Genomic DNA, 21895 nt, shown 5'->3' with positions numbered 1-21895 from the left:
TTCGACGACATTAATTTTGGTTTTTATTAACCTTAATTAGTTTGTGTAAATTTAAAACCATTCCAGCAAATATGGAATTGATTAATCCTTTTCGCATTATTGCTTACTTTCACATATGCTCATACTAATTTTCTCTTCAATTCAATCCGTTATTTACAATAATAATTATTAGAATGTAAAACAAGAAATGAGGAGAATACTGTATGTCAAGGATTTAATACATTATACGTGTTATTAAATCAGGGTATATTGCATCTATTATATTATAATTGATAATCAATTTGGAAGCATGACATTAACTGATAACGCTGTCTTCGCGGATATCGTAGCTATGTCTGCACAGTGTAGCCAACCATTGAAGCATCCTAGGAATCGATTAAGGAAAATCTTGGAAGTGTATGATGAAACTTCTAACTTTGACAAGAGTATAAAATGAAAGATGAATAAAAGTATAGATTGTCACTAAAAGTCATCAGATCAAGGATACGACTTTTCACTCTGCTCGCTCTCACAGATGTAGTTCAGTATGTAGTCTTCCTTGAATTTGACAATCTCATCATTGACCTCTGGCCATTCTAGAGCCTCGTGAATTCCATCCGAACTATATCGTTTGTTATATCTGTCATAATGAACCTAGTGGCGATAAATATGATTCAACTGAACAAGTAAAACAAGGCGTTTTTGCAGAAAGTAAAAATACAAATGCGGTTCCAGAATTCAAGAAATTAATGAAGATATCGTATTTTTCTCGAACCTGATCCAAAACTAATCCTAAACTAGGCGCCATCGGAATGTCTAGCTTCCCTGGTCCAAAAGCTGCATTCAAAGTTTCTTCCGATGTCTGAGTTCTGATAATGGCTATAACCAATGCAACCATTTTTCGAATTTGGTGCAACATAAAACTTTGCCCCTTGATCTTAAGAGTAACAAATTCCATATCATTGATGACGAACGGATCGCTACACGAGCAATCTATCATATATCTCATTGCAGACGGATCCAATGGTTTTCTGCGAATAAAAATTCACCATTTGTTATTCGCGCTATTAACGTAAACCTGAAAAGGAAAATTCTATAAGCTCGTTGCTCTTACACTTTTGATGTAAAATTATGGAAATTATGAGTTCCTTCATACAGTTTCAGCACCGATTGGACCTTCTCAAGTACATCTGGCTGTATCCGGTACTTGTGGAATGGTTCACCATTGATAACAGAAAGCTCCTCAATTTTTTTATCAACGTCATATTCCTCGTTTAGCACTTCCGAATCTGGCGGTTTTTTTGCAAAAGCGAAAGTTGGCATCGTGTAGATATAAGACCGAGCATCACAGCTGCTTTTACTGTTGAAACCTTTCGTTACCCTCTTTATTCCAAAAACTCTGATTTCTTCGGGCAAAAACGCATTTATATCTTCCTTCTTCCCATGCTCAGCTGTGAAAATGATCTGAATGGTGAATCAATCCTTGATATAACTTTGAATATCTCGCCTAAGTACAAAACGTCGCCTATTAGGTAATTCAAGGCCAAGTATACATGTTGAATACTGAAAGTAGTCGAAGAGTCAGATATGTTTACTTCGCAGATCGGCTAACTCACTACCACAAGCGTATCTTAAAAATTCCATGCACAGTCGTATTTGCCAAAAGTATTTTAATCTTACGTAGTTTCAGAGAGACAACCTGTCTGACTGCAGAAACACCTTTGTCTGTTCTAGCGGCTCTTTGAAACTGAATTGTCTGTATAGTTTCAAAAGCTTCATCATTTATGAGCTTTGCTTGGAGTAAAGCCTGTATCAAGTCCTCCTCTATCGTTTTCATTTGTGGATTTCTCTGCATACCGTAATAATTTTTTCCCAAATAACCCAAAAGCATTGCCACTTTTCGCTTCTTCACTCTGTCCGCATTATCCAATTTTTGTTTCTTGTTATCGCTATCCTCTGGCGGCTCTTCTATCAGCCTTTTGTTATCCAGAACTGGAACAGCGACGTTCTCATCGACAACTGGGGCCAGGGCAGAGAACATTTTCCTGCATTTAAAAGACCCTAGGGAAAAGTTGACAGGTTATGTTCAGACAATGAAGTGAAATCTCAAAGTGTGGAAAATTTGAATTACACTAAGAGAAAACACAAAACTTCTATGCAATAATGAAATATGCCTTTTATTGGAATACTGAGAGATGTAACACGCAACATGCATACGGCTATTATCGATAAACAAGTCTAACGGATTCGAAATGTTTACGATGAAGAAAAATTTATTACGATTGGTACTTCTCAGCGAATAGGCGACTAGGTTATGAGCCCTGCACTGAGGAGTCGTAATGATGGACTGAAATTAAGTATAATATGGAATAGACTAGTACTTACGGAACAAGCAAAGATTATTGACAAGTGTCTCCTTGCAAATATAGCGATACATTTGTGGACGCAGTTTCCTTATGCGCAAAATTCACCTCGTTTACACGCGAGGAAATATAGATACCTTCAAGACATGCTCAAGTAAAAAGCTGCACAACCAGCATGCACATACTTATATCCACTGTGTATATAGAGATCCACACACTGTTGAGTGATCGCCTACGCCTATGGTGTGGTGTCATGGAGTAATCACATTCTGTCAGAGAGCCAGCCTTATGGGGATTTGTGTACGACAAGAATTGAATGGTAACTTACCGACATCAACAATTATGGCAATCAGTAAGCAATCTGTAGTAGCGGTACGGCTGATGCATTCACCTAGAAGATCTAGAATCATGCGTTTTTCTTCACTTTACAATGAATTTATTATCATTTGCTTCTACAGTCTTTAGCTCTATTATTTCTGTTGACAAGAAAAAATTATACGTTTCTTAATCAACATTAAGCCGGCTTGTAAATACCGAGCCTTCGACTTTTTCTAAGAAAGCTCCACTTTCCTTAATAACCAAAAAAATACCAAGTCGACGCGCTAAAGACGCGGTCAAACTTGAGAACTTTAATTAATCTGTAAAAAAACCTTAAATATCTAGGACTTGTCGGAAATTTCTGTCGAATCCCAATCCGCATCTGCGTCTTCTCAAATCCGACACATTACGATGCGGATTGTTTATTCTCAGATGCGAATCAAGTCCGGAAGGGAGGTTGAAAGGCATGCATTATTGTGTGGCGTGACGGTCGGCGGTCCTCTTCGACGCGAAGTCTTCGAGCTCAGCATCTCTCCCCATCCAGCGTACCACGGAACGCAATAGATGATCCAGAGATGCGTTTTGCCCATTCATACGATCACAGAGGTCAATCGAATAAAGCAATGATTAGTAATGACTGAATAATTGGATCGAATATCGTTAGGTTAAAAAGCTTATAAGCTTATAAATGATTCCAAGATTTTTGTACCGCGGAGTCGTTCTTATGTTTCAGGAGGGGAATCTCTGTGTTCGTTTGACGCTGTGGATTAAAAAAGTTAGTAACATCACGATACATCGCGGCCTTCCTACCCTCGCCTGATTCCCAACGGAACCACCCAACGGAGATGTTGAAAAGAAAAACTCACACGCAAATCCACTAACACAGCGACGGATCCCAAAACGACCACCTACGTACCCGGTTACCTATATTCGATCTAAACGATCCCCCATTTTTTCCAACACACATCATTCTTCCTCATTCGCGCCGTGGTCACTGTGACTTACTTTTTCGTTGATCACCTGTAGGGAGCAAAATGTTGCTGTACTGTAGTCAGCCAGGTGCAATAAATATACTTCGTTTAAGTATTTCAATGATGCTGGAAACTATTGGTACATCAACATTTTGTAAAATTGATTAGTAACATATCCTGTATGCTCATCAGTAATTATCTAAGCGAGCTAAATCTGCAGTTGATTTGTACTTGCTGAATCGTAAAAAATTCGAAATGATTCAAGGTACGGCATGAAATTCGATTACGTTACATTATGCCAGACTTTGAAATTTCATCAATTTAACGATCATGTGAATATGATTAAACGACCGTATAATTAACCCTCTGGTGAATCCATCGCAACGGGCAAAATTTCTAAATTCAAGTAAGCTACTGCCAATTAGATTGCAAAAATAATGATTTGACTGAAAGAAAAGCACCGTTGCGATCGTGAATGAACCTATCCAGGCAAGAAATCGAAACAATTTGTGTAACAATTGTTACCGCCACGCCACGTGACAGAGGAAAACCAGGGAAATACCCGTAACCTAACACATGCAAACTCACCAACGTTGCCAAGTAATGGAGAAGTTACTCGGATGTCTCTGCTTAACTCTGGAAACGACAAAAAACAAAACTCGAGTTAATTTAGCAAACAGTGCCGACGTACATGTAAGCTGGAGATTTTCACTACTCTAATTAATTATCACTGTTGTCTATTTCCATATTTATTCACCGCATGTTATTCAAGGACAAAAATTCGGTTTCAAAGGGACTATTTTGAGTTATTAAAAAATTATCACCCTAAGTATTCTTACTTTCTCCAGGTTGCTCCATACTTTGAATGTAGTAGTTCTCGTAGTAGCTGTTCAGGTTGAATGGTAACACACTTCTAATTAGGCTGTTATAAGGAAATAGTAGAATTTTACCCACACTCATTACACACGCGACAGTTTTTACGTCACTAAAGACTGTCCGTGTCAAAAAAAAACTTTTTCTTCGTAATATTTCAGTAACTTTTGATGCACTAAGAAATGAACTACGCAACAGAATAACAAAAAACTCATCACATCGGCACAAATATTAAATATCTACGACACTATTAGACATACCTATGCATTTTGTTGTAGCGATCGTATATCACTTCTCGTACCCGAAATAAACGCGACGAAATAAAAATGGAACGTCCTGAAGTGAATAGCATCGGATGATTTTTCTATGAATTCACCGAAAATATTTCACCAATTTAGTCATACAGTTGAAGTACGTAACAGTCGAATTGCTATCGTCATTTGTTCAGCGTTAGAAAATCCGGTCGCAGGCATACTTCACTGAAACGATCCTCTTGGTGACTTTGAACTGTTTATTTGACGATCAGTTCACAATGCCAGCCTCACAAACCGGGTTAATGACAAAAAAAATCCTCACACTAAGCAGAAATTCGCACAAATTCGACATTCAGCACGCGACCGAAGCACGTTCGAACTTCTCATCTTCCCAGAATTCCGTGAGTTACCTGAAGGCAGCCGCTGCAGAATCACGCTTGTGCTAGCGGTTGAGCGGCAAAATAAAAAAAAAAAGAACATCGCAATTTTGACTGTCGGTACGTCGACATGAGGGGTGTTCTACTTTGCTGACTGATACTGCTTGTAGATATCTTCACAGGGCGTCCACTAACCCTATCCCGCCTATTCGTATCTTTACCACCTTCACCTAGCTCCGACTGCAGACGAAATTTTCGGAGGGATTCGAAGTACCGCACGAATCGCTCATTTTGATCTGAATATTATTTATTGACGACTACAGTACCTTACCTGACTAGCGTTTTCACGCATTTATTTGTAGAAATTTATTTATTTTGAGATAGGTGAATATCTATTAACGTATAATGACAAGGTGAGTAACCGTGTGTCCCAAATTTGAGGTTAGACTGCCGACCGTTGCTGCATGCTCGACGAATTGTATTTAAAAATATTTTTGCCCATTATACCTTGCAACTATATAGCAATAATTATTTTCCTTTATCAACGCACAGATCAAAGATAGAATTGGGGGATGTTACACCCCACAACATAAAGCAATTGAAACTGCTTAATCAAGTCGTATTTCCTGTCTCGTATAACGAGAAATTCTACAAAGACGTCTTGGAGGCTGGCGAGCTGGCTAAACTCGCTTACTATAATGACATTGTGGTATGTTATTTAATTCGACTCATAGATAATTATATATCCCTGACAAGCAAAATTTAGTCTCCTTTCACACATGTGGTATTCCAATCCCAGCTACACAGATTTACGTATGAAACAGTTCGGATGTCACTAGCATAAATATTTTCAAACAGTTTATCTTCAAACACTAATTTCAGGTAGGGGCTGTGTGTTGTCGTGTAGATACCTCAGAGAACTCGCGCCGTTTGTATATAATGACTTTGGGATGTTTGTACCCTTATAGACGACTGGGGATCGGCACTGTTATGGTACAACATGTACTTAATTATGTCTCTAAAGACGGGAATTTTGACTCGATATTCCTGTAAGTTATTTGAGTTACTTATTTAATTTACAAAATCTCCACACATAGTCTAAATTGAACTGAGCGCATGAAGTTCTTTTATTAACGTGTTGCTTCTGCTTTTGATCAGCCACGTACAAGTTAACAACGAGGGGGCTATTGATTTCTACAAAAAGTTCGGCTTTGAAGTTGTTGAAACGAAAAAACATTACTACAAACGTATCGAACCTGCAGACGCACATGTGTTACAAAAAACTTTGCGCCCGCCAACAACAGCTAATCATCAAAATCAATCAGCAAGTCAATGAATAAATTCTCTTCATGTATCAATCTTCCATCATCTGTTTTCATCGTATAATGTTATCTGCTGTACAAATTGTCAATAAAAATTGTTCCTTATATCCAATTTTTGTATAACCTATCGTGAAAAATTTAGCACTAGTAATAAAATGGACAGTTCTAATCAATTTCAATTCGAATTGAACCACATACAAACAGTGTCAACACTGAAAATTGAACACGATCTAGGTGTTTACTAAAAAAACTCGAACATTTATTGTTTGGTTAGTGTACAACATAGATAAATTTAGTTAGCTTCATAATTTTTCAATTACATCTGTTACAACATAGATAAAATTCAACTCTGGTAGGGAGAAATTCTTCAATTCACGTAACTTTCACCGGTTCGTAATATAAATATAGCATCGTCACGTATTTGTTACTTATCACCAATAACACATGAATTATTTCTGGAAAACTTCAATATACATTCCCAGCATAATAAGTACTTCAAAGAGATTTCACCTTGAATTATTGTGTAGCTGCTTGATCTTACATATATTTTGGAATCTCACCTGTCCTGTACGGCTTATGACCGTATTTTGGAATACAACTAAATTGACTAAATTCATGTATAGAAATAGATCGCTCATTAGAATAAATATAATACAATTCATTTAAATATTAGATGTGCAAGCCAACATGTAGTAACAATTGAATCCTGTAGTTAGCAACCAGAAGCTTATTACCTAAATGGTTATTATGTGAAGCAGGTGCTTCGAGTGGCTTCAATAATCCACGATTCAAGACTAGTACTCTTTCACAACTTTCAACATTCGAAATTCGCAATGCACCTAGGTAATTGGTAAATAACTATTTATATTCCAACAGCTCTCGTATTCGTCTTACACAAAGATTAGAGCCATCACTTGCTTCCTTTGATACCTAAGAAAAAAAAGATTTCCAATTTATGGAGTAATATAAAATTTGACAATTTCATTAGCGTTTAATACTCTACACTATTTACCAAGCAGAAATTAAGAAACCCATGTGGTAATCCAGAAAGTATATCCAGCGTCACTGGATTTCCCAACGTTTTCAATTTTCTAGCAAACATCACACAATCGTCCAAACAAGGATCTAGTTCCAGAGTCTGCACACACCAAATAATTACTTATTCCACTGTTATTAAAGAAATACTAAAATGATACGTTATATTTACCAAAATTTTGACTGGCGGTATTTGTGCCAATGTACTGCCAGATGCTAAGTATGGACTTAAGTGTGGATCTCTAGGCACAGTGAAGACGAATTCATCAGAAGGACTTTTTTCGCCTTCAGCATCCAGGAATCGTGCCTTATTACCACCGCCGAAGCTCCAGCCAAATAAAGACCACGATTTCTCATTTCGTGGATGCTTTTCCTCTTTAGTTCTTTCCCCGTTTGAGACGGCTGCTAAATTCTCAGATGATTTATTTTTGTACAAATCTAAGAACTGAGTAATGTACTCCTGCGATTGCGTTTGTTCTCGCAAATTCGCCTTGCTAGGAGTAGCAGCATCTAGGGTGACTGAAACAACCAATTGTCAATGTCTTTCACATATCTCACTTCTCAATAAAGTCTTCTCCATAAATATTGACCTTGTACTGCATCAGCTTCAGCAAGACTGACCGAGTTCAAAGTAGAATCAGATGGGAATGAAGGCAACTTGTGCTCTTCATTAGTTTCATCACCATTAGGACTGAGTGCAAGTGCTATCAGATCGCTTTCGCTTACTTCTGCAAACGACTCGGTCTCTGATGCTTGACACTCCCCGTTCTCTCTCTCCTTAGCCCTACAAATGATAAATTGTGATTAATTTACTATCGCTATACACAGTATTCTACTGAAAAGTCACCCAACAAAAATTTTATCGTATACCGTTGAGACTGTTGACTTTCACCCGAAGCATAAGCTTTCAAACATCGCATCATAAATCCGAATGGCAGAAGCGGATCCGTAAGACACAACAAGCGGGCCGGAGAAGGTATGAACTCGACCAGAACTGGTGTGTATGCCATGAAAATTCCATCTGGTTTTCGAACATTCAGTTCTAAACATTTTAAAGTGGCTCCCAAGTTTAGATTAGCTCCAGCAGAGTCCCCTGTAACCATTTCCAATGAATAATTATTCCAGGCAAAGAAATAATATTGCTCCGAGAAGTGTTTTGGCTTCTCATAAACGTAGATGCTCAAAAATTGCAAAGTATTGTTTTTCACATTTAGTTGTGGTTCTAGCTGTATAAATTTACACAAATACGGCATACCTGCAAGGATAACTTTCCGCGCTGAACTTCCCAACAGTGTACTGGCATTTTTTAAAGCCCATGCGTAAGCATAAAATACTTCTTCCAAAGCTCGAGGATAAGGAGCTTCTGGAGCTAAACTGTAATCTATACTCAGAATTGGAACACCAAGCTGGACCGCCCAATCACGTAAATAAACTTCATGAGAACGTGAGCTTTGGGCCACAAACCCACCCCCGTGACAATGAATCACCAGTCCTTCTGACAGAGGCAATGACTGATCAACTCCACACGAGCCGATCTGCGGAATACAGTTATATGAAAGTTAGTTTTGGTCTGTAGACTGACAGGCTTACCATCCCTTTTCTGTGATGAGAGCTCAGAAGACGAACAGACAGAGGCATCTCTCCTAAGTGACTACATGGTACGGGAATGGAAACCATCGCACCATTTTCAGATTCAAGAACCAGTTCCTCGGGAGGGATTGAAATCATTTGGTTTACTGCAAGTGTGGGCATCATCATAGCAGGCAACCGTTGAACCAAATCTGAAAGGTTAAGACACTTATACCTGTCTGTAGTTGCAATAGTGTTAAAAACGAATATTTACAATAAAACAAAAGTTTCAACTTTGGTAATTCGTAATGTAAATACTAATTTAGAAATAAGAGTTAGAAATATAGTTTCAGCAGTAATTGATTAACAATATTATGCACCTGTTTCATTGAGCAGCCAGAAGTCCTTGCAAAAATTGATGTCAGCACATTGAGAAATATTAACTATACGCCGTGCCCTTGCCTCTGGATCGACTAGATATTTTAACGAATTGGTACACCTTCCGATAAGCGTTCCATTCGCGTAATATACTTCACTGAAGGAGACCATGCAAAGTGATATTGTTTTCAGCACTCGTTTAATGCTGTCGCAAAACTGTAAAGATAAATGGCATATCTCGAATCAAAAGAAATCGATAAGTTCATATATAAAATTAGTAAAATTATATACCTGGAATCCTAAGCATCTCCCATAAAAACTATACTGATTGACACTTTCCGTTTGATCTAAGAGCTCCTGAGGACTGTGAGAATCCGAAGAAAACAGAGAGGGCTTTTCATTGACAGGTGTATCGCTCCATAAATAAAGAGTTTTCAAATGTTGTAAGCATGTGCACAAAGATGCTAACAATTGCAGACAAGCTTCTACCTCTCTGAAAATAGTTAAACGTAATGTGTGAAAACATTGTCGCTATTGAAATAATCTTCAGGAATCGATCGTTATTTAGATCGCATACCTCATGTAATAACTTTTGCGGAATAAAACGGAATCTCGCTGGCAGCATAGCTGGCGGCAGATGTAGACGGAATGTAATATACACTTATCAACTATTGAGAGAAAACTTCGATAACCGTTACCCGGTGTTTGAGAGTCAAAATCAAATAGCGGTGCTATCTTGGATATCTCTCGATACAACGGACGGACCTGCTCCAAGTGATCCAGCATTGCTGATAAAGCTGCATTTAAGCGAAAACCAGCCTCACTATGATCAGTTGCAAAGTATTCGGCATTAGCTTTACATAACTCACGCAAAGCACCCCAATGCGGTGGTTCTAGCTCAGCGAATGGTTTGGCAAAGTCATAATCAAATGTAGACATTGTATATGAAGTTTATATTACAAAGTTTTAAATAAATAAATAGAAAATGTGATTACTTCATTAAATATATTATCTATGGGATTGTTATTTGTGTATTAATGATAAAACTTTTGAACTTTCGCGGACGATTCAACGACAAGAAATGGACGGAAGAATTTAAAATACGTTCGAACTATTTCTTTGTTAAATCATGATTTCGTCACCGTTGTTGTTTGTCACTTCTTCCTGTTGACAGTGTATACACGTAGACGCGAACATTGCCCTGAGGTCAAAGTCGAATAGGTTAGAATGAACAAATCGTTTACTCAGCACTGAAATATCTTAACCGATATCATTGAAACCGTTGAATTCCGCAAATTATTAATCGTCCAACTGTATCAATCGGTCTTCCATCGTTCACGAAATTTTTATCGTCGATTGACGTTTAACATTTGCCTGCGGGCCGCCATATTGATTTAAATGTCATGCACGCAACACACACGACTCGAGTGGCCGACTTTCAATTGTTGATTTTCAATATCGTACGCTAGCGCTGCATATAGAAATTTAAAGACAACAATCGATCAGAGAATAATTTGCAAGTTGAATAATTCTTTACATCCTGAATTTTTCAACTGTCTGCATTGGATTTTCTCATATTGTTATTATTTAAAAGTAGTAAAATTGCACTGCTATGCTCCCCCATTGACTATCAAAATGTAAGGCAAGGTGTAAATTCTGTGTCACGTGGTTCCGAAACCTGCCAACGCGTGTTTAAGTGTATTCGATTTGATACTGTTTGATATCGGTTCCTGCGGTGTTCTTAGGTTCTGTACTCACAGGTATGTAAGTACTGATATTCCTTTATAATTAATTAATCTAAGAACATTTCATCATTAAGTCCACAACTCGCTACTCATATCGTAATAAGTTTGACTGCAACACATGTTTGAGACAGCCGATGGCCAAATATTGTACTGAATGAAAGTTAACCTCAAACTGTTGTGAAGATGAATTCTATTTTAAGCTTAATCCATGTCTCTAGTTTATTCTTTTGGCGTAGCTTATTTTTTCCTTGATGCTATAATATGACACGTAGAGAAAATGTAACTGTAATGTCAGAGTAGAAAGAAGAGGAAAATTTCTGGGTCTGGTTATTAGTCGTGAATAATTTTTGATATATTTTCACAAGCTTAGCCATGGCTTCTGCCTGCATGATTATACAGAGGAGTATCACGACAAGCTGTGTCTGTCACGGGAAGCGTAACTTTCGGAAATTCCTTTTATATAACAAGCGTGGTACCAAAAAATTCAAGGAACAACAGGCGATAAAACCGCATCCGCAAATTCCTATTGACCGTGAGTAACACCAAAAATATGTAAAATCGTCAACATGTTTCCTCGGTGACTAATTTTATGATCAGACTTCAATCAGAGTACGAAATATCGATGGTAGGTTAGCAAAGAACATTAATAAGGATATTTTTCATTTTAATACTACAGGTCGTGGAGTACGACTCACTGGCTACTATCTTGGGGAAAAATGGATCGAAGTGCCTGAAATGATACCTGAAATAATTGTTCCATCGCTGGAAGGCTTTAATCTTAAACCTTATGTAGCTTATCACATCTCTGAAGTACAGCAGTCAGAGTTCACCCCTAAAGACTTGTTCGATGCAGTGTATTCGAAAAAAATTACCGACGATTTCCGGAATAAAAAACTGGCTGAAGATGGTAGCCCCTTAAATCCTAGTGAAAATGAAAAACTAACTGCCGAGGAGGCCAAGCTGTTGGCCGGGAAGACTGGCTGTGATCTTTTTGGTGATTAAATCCTTTACTCCCCATGTATTGTATAACCTAGTTTTATCATATTCGTAGTTTTGTAGATTTATCACGTTCTGCCAGATATACGTGAAGATGTGTTAAGATAAATGAGTTCTTATTATACCAGAGCCGCTATTGTTTTTCCGATCACATAGAGAAACTAGATTCTCACATATGTGAAAATAAACACGTTAAACCTCAGTCTATTGTCTGCATACTTTCCTGAAGCTACAAGTTTTTATTTGAAACGAGATTATGGGAATCGATACAAATTGATTTCGACTAAGGCTTGTTATACTCTTTATTTGTTACAATCTAAGCGCGTTCTAAATTACATACACTTATACTTATCTACAGATTATATATGGTAATTATTTACTATTATTTGTGATTGTTAAATGTCGAAAAATTAAGTATAAATTTAGATTGTGTCAGCATTTAGCTCTTGTTAACACACTAATGTAACAATCTGGGCCTTATTTGGTGGCTTAGCTCAATTTTGCTTGTGTTAATAGTAAATAATTACCTAAACAAATTACTGTAGTTATTGACTAGTATCAATGGCATCTTAGACCTTTTATGATAAATAATACATTGGTTTCAATTTACAAAATACCTATTCAATCGAACTTACACTGAGAATTTAAATCACTTTTGTTAAAAACTCAAGTTATTATATTTTATTGCTATTAAATGAACAGTACGTTTTACAAATCGATTCTTACACTATGAACTACGTGTAATACATAAAACTTATCATTTTGAATCGGGCTTTATTTTACTTTATTTCAATTTATCATTGAGCTACTAACCAGGTTTATTTTCAATTTTCAAACATAATGCGATGCACACCCAGTGTCTCATTTAAAATGAACGGTGAAACAACAATTAGTCTACCTTATCTGCTATTAATCCGCTTATCAAAAGTTTTTGAGCGAAATTTGATTGTTTATTGGGTAAAAAATGGCGAAAAATTTGAATAGTAAAATCGTTGTCAGTTGTGCGTGGCCGATATTGCTTCAATGCTTCCAAGTATCTTATGAATATACTAATCAAAGGAAGAGAACTGAATACAGAAGTCATTATGAGACTGATTCCATATATCTTCTATGCTTTTGTACGTACATAATAATAAATCTGCTTCAAGTGGTACAAAAACGCATAAAATTCTTAATAGTCGATATTTAAATATTAAAAAATGAGAGTCAAATTCATATTTATTGTCTCGATCTTAAAATTTTTTCTTTATAGGTTCTGATTCTATTATTAAACAGAGTGTTCTAAAAAAGTATGCTCTAAATCATATCTCATAGCTTACACTGATATTCCGAACTCTTTCACTACGCTCTTACACCTTAGCTAACGTTCATTGCTACTATCATAATAATTATTCGTATCTAATTTCCATCAGTATTGGTATGACCAGCGGAAATCATGTAAGACCGTTTTCTGTATTACCTTTGCTTAGTCCAAAAATTCGTATTTCCATACTGATTTATCAAATATAATTAACTTATAGTTATACTTATTCGCTCAAAGTTTGATATTTTTTTCTTATTAAGAAGTACATTACTTCCACTTGTCATAGTTTTTGAAGGAGAGAACACAAGTTGATCAAGTCCGCTATTATATTTCAATGATAAAACTCAGAAGTTTATTCTCCGGACTTGTTGTAGCAACAGAAAATAACGTTTTTCATGCATATTATTATCTATTCAAGTTTTACTTTTTGCTAAAATCTTTATCGATGGACTAACATTTATTACCCAATGATATACTCATTGGATAAAATAATGGACAGTGACTTACTTCACTCGAGTTTCTGGGTTCCTCATTAGTAGTTAATATTAATAACGCTTGGTGTTTTTTCTTTAGTTTGAATCATCAGTCTGTGATAAACATGGCTAATCAACAATTGAGTTATCTATGTGTGACAAAGATAACTTGTGCAGTTGGCGAGTAATCAATCATTGATTCTATCTTCCATAATTTCAAATAATACAAGAAACATATATTTTATGTAATGCAAATATGGTGTACGCTTATTTTTCTGCCTGCCTTCTTTACTTAAAAGTGTACTCTTCTGTACTCCGAATAGTGAAAAAAAAGTTGTAAACCATAGTTTTGCTATGTAAAGTATTGCGTGCTCCATAAAGGCAAAGTCTTCCTCATCTCGTATATTTGCAATACTTGTCTTCAACTCGTGCACGCACTCGCCAACGACTCATAATGCTAACTTATGCTCGGCGTAAAAAGACCTGTTCTGCCTCCCTGTTGCACAATCTACTATTACAGTCCTAAACAGCTAAGTATGTAACACATAATAATGATCCGAAAGATTTCAAACTTTTCCAAATTTTCCTGATCTTGTCAGTATGATTCTTCAATTTAGATTTCAGATTGGTTGATTTTAAAATAATTTAAGTTATTATATGAGTTATTTGTATTTCCGAATCAAAAAACTGAGAGCTAAAAGTGTGTCTACTACGACTTATGATAGTCGTCTGAAATAGTCAAAGTGGTAACAGAGCCCCTAAACAGATTGTTTCCTTTCTTTCCGTTTTTCTGTTTTGAATAACAAAGGATACGATTTAACAAAACCATTTAAGATATGTATCATATTCACAAAAAAGACGAGAGATTTTTTAGGTCAACAGAACGTTTTTCGCGTTGTTTGCCGCAGAACTATATAATACATATCAAAAACGCATGTCAGGACTAGTATGCAGTACACAAGGTGTTCATTCCATAGGGTCTCCGGCGTTTTCAAATATTGTTGAGTGGGGACTGGTGCCGCTGGGCCACAAAAAACCTCCCACTCCACCAGTGGGCAGATACGAAGCCCCTCCACCCAGTCCTACCTATTGTTATAATTTTTATGTATTCATTTACATAACTCATTGTCGACTAACTTCTACATAGCATGAAAAATTTGCAATTCGTGTAATCGTTTATTAAGACACAAATGAAAATTAATTGTAATAACTGTGAAACTGATTTAAAGGAATATCAAATTCATCCAACACTTTTTTTGAGTTTTCGTCGCAAGTTGTTCCCGTAAATATTCAATATCATTGCAGAATTATTAATAATTAATCAAATACGTAATGTTATTATTAGATTTGAGTAATTATGAGGAATTCCAATTGCATAAAGTTAAAATTTCACAAGTTCTTGTAGAATGAATTTTCCCGGAACTTTTTAAAAAAGCAGCAATTAACTGTCACGTATCTACAAATCATCAAACCGACAGATCGATTGGTTTTACACAAAGTAAATTAATTGACTACTAGGAGTCGGGGCACATCTTATCTGTGTGTAAATAAACGTATTATTCACTTCTTATCTCTTGAAAGACGGTTAGTTAGTTGATGATGTGTTTTGACTAGCGTGTGGCATTCTAATGTGTTCTTTGATATTTATGGGTCAAGGATTAGCATGCGGATGAGGTAATAAATGAAAGATTAAATAATAAATGCAACAACTTAAATAAAAATAATCGTTTATTCGAGTCTAATGAATAAATAACTGTAGGAACTAATCGCAGGTACTAGCTAAATGATGTTTGCAAGTCATATTCGAATTATCAATTATTCAACTATCATTTCTGTAACAGGTATCTAAGCTAAACTACAACTAGTTCTAAGCCAAAAAATAGCATATAGTGTCATAGATTTAACATATTATAGAATTCGGGCATGATGATCACAGATAAAGCGCGTATATACTGAATAGTCAATCCATTTCAAGAATTACTCATTTATTTCGTATATTTACCTAACTTGACAATCTGTTACAACGACTTCACAAAATAACGTACCAATATTGTACAAAATTCTCAGGGAAACTTGTTTCACATCTCTCACGCTATTTGATAGTTGCCGATTCTATAATCCAGTTATTCTATAACTTAAAATTCTCTTACGAGATTACCTGCTGGCTCCACAGGAGTGTTCTCTCGGCTAACTGGCAGTCGGCAGCTAATCTAGAGGGCAAACTCTTCCATCTCTCTTCATCTCTATCCCTCTCGAGTTCCCCATCTCCATGGCTCATGGATAAGGGTGGTAGGATTTGTGTACGTTGGGCCATCTTATAGCTATCTTGTCTGGGCACATGATCTCTTCGTCTATTTCCTGCACCAGATGCAGCAGGCGTTGGTGTCGGACTGCCACCACCTCGCTGGCGATGATATAAGTTTCGCTTCTGCTGCAGCATTCTTTGTTGAACAAGCAACTGCAACTGTGTTCCAGAATCAGCACGGATCTTAAATTGTGGCTGGGCCTGCGTTGGTGTCACCGGTGGTCTCAAATGAACCAGGTCTAGATGTCCTCGGGCTTTTCCAGAATCTAGAATCCATGAAGAAAGTTAAGTCCGGTCTCTAGGGATGAAAGAGCAGTATTATAACCATTTGCACATCTTCTGATGGACCAGTAATTGATACGTTTTAATAGCACCTAATGTAATGATATTTAACTGTACCTTGAATACTGCGCTGCTTTGCCGATCGATCTCCTCCTCCTTGCGGGCAAAACAGTAACCGTGGACCTCCGTCGGAAGCTCTGCGTCCTTGAGACACTCTTGATATTCTTGCTGCTACTAATGAAGGACTTTTAGGGGGTGGCGGAGTACACGACGGTAAACTGCTAGTAAAGCATCCTGTAGCAGTAAAGTCTGGAGGGCAACCCGAGTCAAAACTTGATTCAAATAAATCCGATGATGAACTGCCGTCACCGGTGAACAAGGACGTATGATTTGGAGGGTCTGTAGGAGGACTATCAAAATGATGTTGCTGATAATCACTCAACCTTCGATTGACCATTTGACTGTCTATTCGTTGACTTATATCTCGGTCAAGACCAAGTCGGTGTTCTTCTAATTTTATTTGAGCTTCTCTCAGCTCGTCACCACTTGGTCCTTCTTCCAAATCTCCCTCCGCGCTACAGCAACCCTCATCTGTAGAGGAACTTGTTGAACTAAACCGCTTCCCAGCCCTGCTAGCGTCTTCTCTGGTTCTGCAAATAAATTTTCTCAGATTATACTTCAGAAACAGTTATACATTTCGAGCTTACATACTGACAAGCATAAAAGATACAAATTGATATATAGGTAGAGTTCAAGTAAATAGTGTGGGAGATGATGCAATAATAGATAGCTTAAAAACCATTTTACTCTATTATATTCAGATATTTGCCGCATATAAATAAACTTTTCACAATCAAATGATACGATTAGAACAATTAGTAAGAACTGTCTGTGTTCGTTTCTATTCTGATAAGTTCTTTTAATTTGAAAAAAATACGAATGAAATTACAAAGCCAACTAAGCGCCGCGTCAGGATGCCGTTTCGAATTTTGATACAAGCGAGGAAAAAATAAAAAATTAAATTAAGAGTTACCGAAACTGAAAGAGACAGCTCACGATCTTCCAATCCGACCTGTCCAGACAAAATCCCCAATTTTCTCACTGATCATCGATCAACACCAATCAATCACTTCAACGTCCGACTAAGCTATCGCTGTAAATAAAAACCAAACTGTTAACATCTAACCTGACTGATATCCACGATAGGCAGGATTGGAAGTTTAATTTGTGATTCAAATAATACTTGGGAATCCGAACACCAAATTCAGAAAAAAGCAAAAAAACGAAACGCAAATGAAAACGACCAAATTCTTGCCCACCTCGATTTAAACTTCTCTTCTGTGCCGCGACCTGGTGTAGGCCAGCAACTGGTGTTGTTACTAACATTTGTACTGCGATGCTGTTTCAACTTCTCCAACAGTAAAAAGTAGATAGCTGCGTGATGGTCATAGCTGTTGTTTCTGAGTGACTGTTAGTTGAACGAGCAATTAAAATTAAATGAAATCATCATTGCAAATGTTGATCAAAGACTGTTCTCTATTTTTTTATAAACTCACCTCTCTGGTACGAGTCACATCAATTCCAAGGCTGTGCATGAGACGTAAAATTTGTTCATTAGGCTCTTGAACAGTTTGCGTTGTCGTTACTGTTGCAATACCAGGAAGCTCTGCATCATTCGCATCCACAATGCCAGACATCCAACGATGTCTCTTTATTTGAGGAATCGTATATCGCTTTCCTGGCTCCAATACCAGCATCTTACGTATCAGGTTCTCGCAATCTAATTGCAAAAGATACCACTTGAAGCCTGACGTTTACGTCTACTTGCTGAGTATACAATTTTTTTGATTAGAGATTCTGACTTTCAACTGCGGCTGATTACACAGTCTAGTCTGTGTTACAGTCTAGACTGATAAAGTTAATAACCATTATAATACAAATTGCCCTGGTCGATTGCTCCATCCATTGCAGTAATGAAATATACATTCAATCAAAGCATTAATTATACCATATCATATTTTTTTATTACCTGTACTCATAAAATATGGAATACGAAATCTTCCGCTCAATACACGATCTCGTAATGATTGCAATGTAGATCCGTCAAATGGAAGAGCACCGCAAACTAACACATACAGAACTACTCCCAAGCTCTAAAATCATAAACAGTTGCAGTCAATTGCCTGGAAAAATGATTGCAGTCATATCAAAACTTATCGATAATCATAATGCCTGAGTTAACTCACCCAGACATCAATTTCTGGGCCAGCATAGTGTTTTCCACGAAATACTTCCGGTGCGGCATAAGGTGGACTACCACACCATGTACTTAGTCGTTCCCCAGGTGAAAATCTATTACTGAATCCAAAGTCTGCAATTTTCACGTTCATTTGGGCATCGAGTAGCAAATTCTCAGCCTTCAAATCACGGTGTGCTACTCCTATCGCATGACAGTACTCAACTGCAGACAGGATTTGTGCAAAAGTTGCTCGTGCTCGTGGTTCTCCCATTCTACCATACCGGGCTATGTAATCAAATATTTCACCTCTGCTTGCATATTCGCATACCTGTGAAATGCAGTGAAAAATTTGCACTGTTATATTGATCTAGATATACATAGGTACAGTTAATGCTAGAAAAATTTTATTCATTCTTTACCATGTATATCATATTCTTAGTCTCCATAACTTGATAAAGCTTGACAATATGTGGGTGTTCCAATTGCTTCATTATCTCTACTTCACGGTACACCTTCTCCAGATTTGTCGAGTCCAGTTGAGTCTTATCTATTATCTTGATTGCTACCTATTATACACATCAAAATTGTAATTACATTTACAATAATTGACAGTTGAACAAAGTCATCATTGAAAATACAGCCGGTTGAATGGAATATCAAAGTATGCCACATGCATTGATAAGCCAGAGTTTGGACCCAGACCATAGTTCGATAATCATTAGATTAATAATATCGAAATTTGAATTTCAATGTTTTTCTTGATTTTGATCAGATTTATCCTTAATCACCTCTGTTTTGGTGATTCGATGACGGGCTAACTTGACCACAGCAAAGTTACCCTTGCCGATGGTTCCTTCGATGTCATAAAATCCAACACGGATTTGTTTCTTGCTCTGGCATGCGCTACCCTCCATTTTTTCTATCTTAATCTTAATTCGTTGAACGGTATTTGTATCAACCAATTAATTGGTTTCTTCACCGTTTTCTACAAGAACCTGAAAAAATGATTTAATCATATATGCACCATATAATTGTAGCATTAGTATTAGCCTTATTTGAGTTGTGTTTGAAGAAGGAAATGATGCTTCACGTGATACTTCAATGTAATTTGGGTTGCCTGCTATGCAGAAGCTTTTATTGTTACTGAAATCGTACAATGTCTTTGTCTGTATGCAACGCGTGTATTCAAGTTCAATATCCAGTCTGCAGTTTCAAAAAATCCTGCAGTTTGGTGGAGGAATATTGAAATTTCCAGGAAACCAAGGAACTTCGAATGATATACAATTTGTAGGAAGCAGAAACACAATGAGAGATAGTAATTATATACATATAGGCTTAAAATGTAATTTTTGTTCTCGGAGAATGAGTTACGGATAAACGTTTGGGATTCAACAAAAACATTATTGTACATGACGCACTATTGTACATGATCCTGCCTAAAGGCTCAAATCGTGTTTTCTTTACATTAGATTTTTTTTCGATCCACATCTGTTTAACGTGCGTCATCGTGTACGCACCGATGATCACATATCGTTGGGTATGTATAATGTGTATGAGATAAAAATGATTCCTGCAACAAGTGCAGCAACGCAAAAGAACAAACGGTGACTATAATTGACGTCACGTACGTCCATATTATAACACTAGAAAGAAAGTACGCGCGGTCTTTAAGTATGCATGTATGTATGTACTTATCGACGGGTATCTAGTTCGTATCAATAGTCGGTCGATACGCTGTTATTCGGCACTACTAATTTCGTTCACCTAGAAGTCGAGAAATCCTATAAATATCAAAAATAGAGATTCCGCGGTGCGCGTAGTGCGTGTAACTCTGGTATTTGACGTAACGCTTGCGTCAATTGTGACTTTGAAAAAAAAAGACTAGCGAAGGAGAGAAATGGGACGGGGAAAAAGTGTTGAGCAGAAGAAAAAAAAAATGACAGTCTATGGAAGCGTTCGTGAAAGTTTAATCAAATCTCGGAACTTTCCCCACGTAGGTCTACAGCTATCGCGATCAACGGCAGCAAGTAACGGACACTGCTACATATTCACTTACCCAATGCAAAGGATCCTAGCGCCCATGCCATCTGTTAGTGGTTAAAAATTGCCCGATCCTGTTGTCACGTACATTCAAACGACACTCAATCGGCCCATCGCGACTAACCGCGCGGCGAGACGGTTCGATACCGACTAACTGCCGGCCATATTGTTGCCGGCATCCCCTTGGCCGCCCCTGACGTCGCGATCCCCGCGGCTGTCGCAACCAGGGCCTGCCGTACGCACGCGTTATCTTTGACAATTGACGTCAGCCGGATAGCGGCCTCAACGTTAATTGCTTTAATGCAATTACACGGTAAATACAAGATCTATTCAGTCACCTACACACGGAGAGAAAAACCTCGGCGAAACTGTCTAGCGAGGCGCCCCGCGAGGTGCGGCTGGTACTTTGACTAGATACGGTACTGCTTGACGTCATTGAATGACGTCAATGTGTAACTCCCTAACCGACTCCCCCCCTTTTGGAAGAACATATTATTATCGCGCCAACGCAAGAACAGTACTATGTACCGCAAGCTTTCGAATATTCACAGAGGCTTTGTGGTTTAGCCTATATTATTATAATATTATAATACCACAGAGGATGGTCAAGGCTTTCATAAATGTTTTTCAAAGAGAGACTCATTTACAGAGTTCTCCGATTATCCCATGCTAATACGGGTGAAATAATGATTTTACAAATCGCGAGTCGGTATACAGAAAGATTTACTGTACGAGTTACGACATTCATTTGAAAGTCTTGCGCGTCATACTTTTCGAATACACCGTAAAATTTAGTTTATTCTTTTCACCGGGTATCGTTTGCAGCTGTAACCACGTCCGCTGTACAGCATAATGTAATAACTCTGACATACATACATTATACAGTACATTGTAGCAATAGCTACGTAAAAAGGCGGTTTCTACGAGTAGCAGATCGCAGACTGCTTACTTTGATATTTGTCGGACCGAGATCGTAAAATTAGTTTACTCCGCGCTTTTTGAACCCATATAGCTATATCTGCCCAAACTAAAGTCGTCGACATTCTTGAACGTACGCGCGTCACAACAAAATT

General features: G+C 37.4%; 5 protein-coding genes across 8 annotated transcripts; 2 read left to right on the top strand and 3 right to left on the bottom strand.

Moving 5' to 3' along the window:
- Window positions 1–6: 6 nt before the first annotated feature.
- Window positions 7–20993, bottom strand: LOC107225235 (serine/threonine-protein kinase SIK2). 2 transcript variants are annotated; one of them, XM_046743365.1, is made up of 12 exons: window positions 20839–20993; window positions 19571–19777; window positions 19202–19348; window positions 18790–19110; window positions 18573–18696; window positions 18100–18323; window positions 17863–18011; window positions 16661–17193; window positions 16115–16527; window positions 755–841; window positions 488–633; window positions 7–365 (listed from the first exon to the last, which is right to left on the bottom strand). In XM_046743365.1, the coding sequence occupies exons 2-12, from the start codon at window positions 19694–19696 to the stop codon at window positions 296–298; spliced, it is 2340 nt and encodes a 779-aa protein (XP_046599321.1). In that variant the 5' UTR covers window positions 19697–19777; window positions 20839–20993; the 3' UTR covers window positions 7–295. The 2 variants fall into 2 exon arrangements, with proteins under 2 accessions (XP_046599321.1, XP_015521121.1); XM_015665635.2 differs by lacking the exons at window positions 7–365; window positions 488–633; window positions 755–841 and adding an exon at window positions 12188–15042.
- Window positions 848–2550, bottom strand: LOC107225241 (tRNA pseudouridine synthase A). Its single transcript, XM_046743367.1, has 4 exons — window positions 2365–2550; window positions 1660–2040; window positions 1136–1430; window positions 848–1057 (listed from the first exon to the last, which is right to left on the bottom strand). Exons 1-4 carry the CDS (start codon window positions 2414–2416, stop codon window positions 985–987), a joined length of 801 nt encoding a protein of 266 aa, XP_046599323.1. The 5' UTR covers window positions 2417–2550; the 3' UTR covers window positions 848–984.
- LOC107225217 (probable N-acetyltransferase san) lies at window positions 5332–6569 on the top strand. The gene is made up of 4 exons (XM_015665606.2): window positions 5332–5548; window positions 5688–5844; window positions 6018–6184; window positions 6294–6569. The coding sequence occupies exons 1-4, from the start codon at window positions 5541–5543 to the stop codon at window positions 6469–6471; spliced, it is 510 nt and encodes a 169-aa protein (XP_015521092.1). The 5' UTR covers window positions 5332–5540; the 3' UTR covers window positions 6472–6569.
- LOC107225238 (hormone-sensitive lipase) lies at window positions 6695–10575 on the bottom strand. Of its 2 annotated transcripts, XM_046743366.1 has the most exons (11): window positions 10435–10574; window positions 10017–10262; window positions 9731–9932; window positions 9442–9655; window positions 9083–9273; window positions 8748–9027; window positions 8363–8585; window positions 8083–8276; window positions 7665–8011; window positions 7470–7595; window positions 6695–7387 (listed from the first exon to the last, which is right to left on the bottom strand). In XM_046743366.1, the coding sequence occupies exons 1-11, from the start codon at window positions 10437–10439 to the stop codon at window positions 7316–7318; spliced, it is 2100 nt and encodes a 699-aa protein (XP_046599322.1). In that variant the 5' UTR covers window positions 10440–10574; the 3' UTR covers window positions 6695–7315. The 2 variants fall into 2 exon arrangements, with proteins under 2 accessions (XP_046599322.1, XP_015521125.1); XM_015665639.2 differs by having other exon boundaries at window positions 10017–10575.
- On the top strand, window positions 11038–12382 carry LOC107225213 (39S ribosomal protein L41, mitochondrial). 2 transcript variants are annotated; one of them, XM_015665599.2, is made up of 3 exons: window positions 11038–11199; window positions 11555–11716; window positions 11861–12382. In XM_015665599.2, exons 2-3 carry the CDS (start codon window positions 11557–11559, stop codon window positions 12184–12186), a joined length of 486 nt encoding a protein of 161 aa, XP_015521085.1. In that variant the 5' UTR covers window positions 11038–11199; window positions 11555–11556; the 3' UTR covers window positions 12187–12382. The 2 variants fall into 2 exon arrangements, with proteins under 2 accessions (XP_015521085.1, XP_015521083.1); XM_015665597.2 differs by having other exon boundaries at window positions 11550–11716.
- Window positions 20994–21895: the final 902 nt, after the last annotated feature.

This window comes from Neodiprion lecontei, chromosome 6 (assembly GCF_021901455.1).
Source record: "Neodiprion lecontei isolate iyNeoLeco1 chromosome 6, iyNeoLeco1.1, whole genome shotgun sequence".
Taxonomy (NCBI): Eukaryota; Metazoa; Arthropoda; class Insecta; order Hymenoptera; family Diprionidae; genus Neodiprion; species Neodiprion lecontei.
This window is presented reverse-complemented; position numbering and strand designations above follow the sequence as displayed.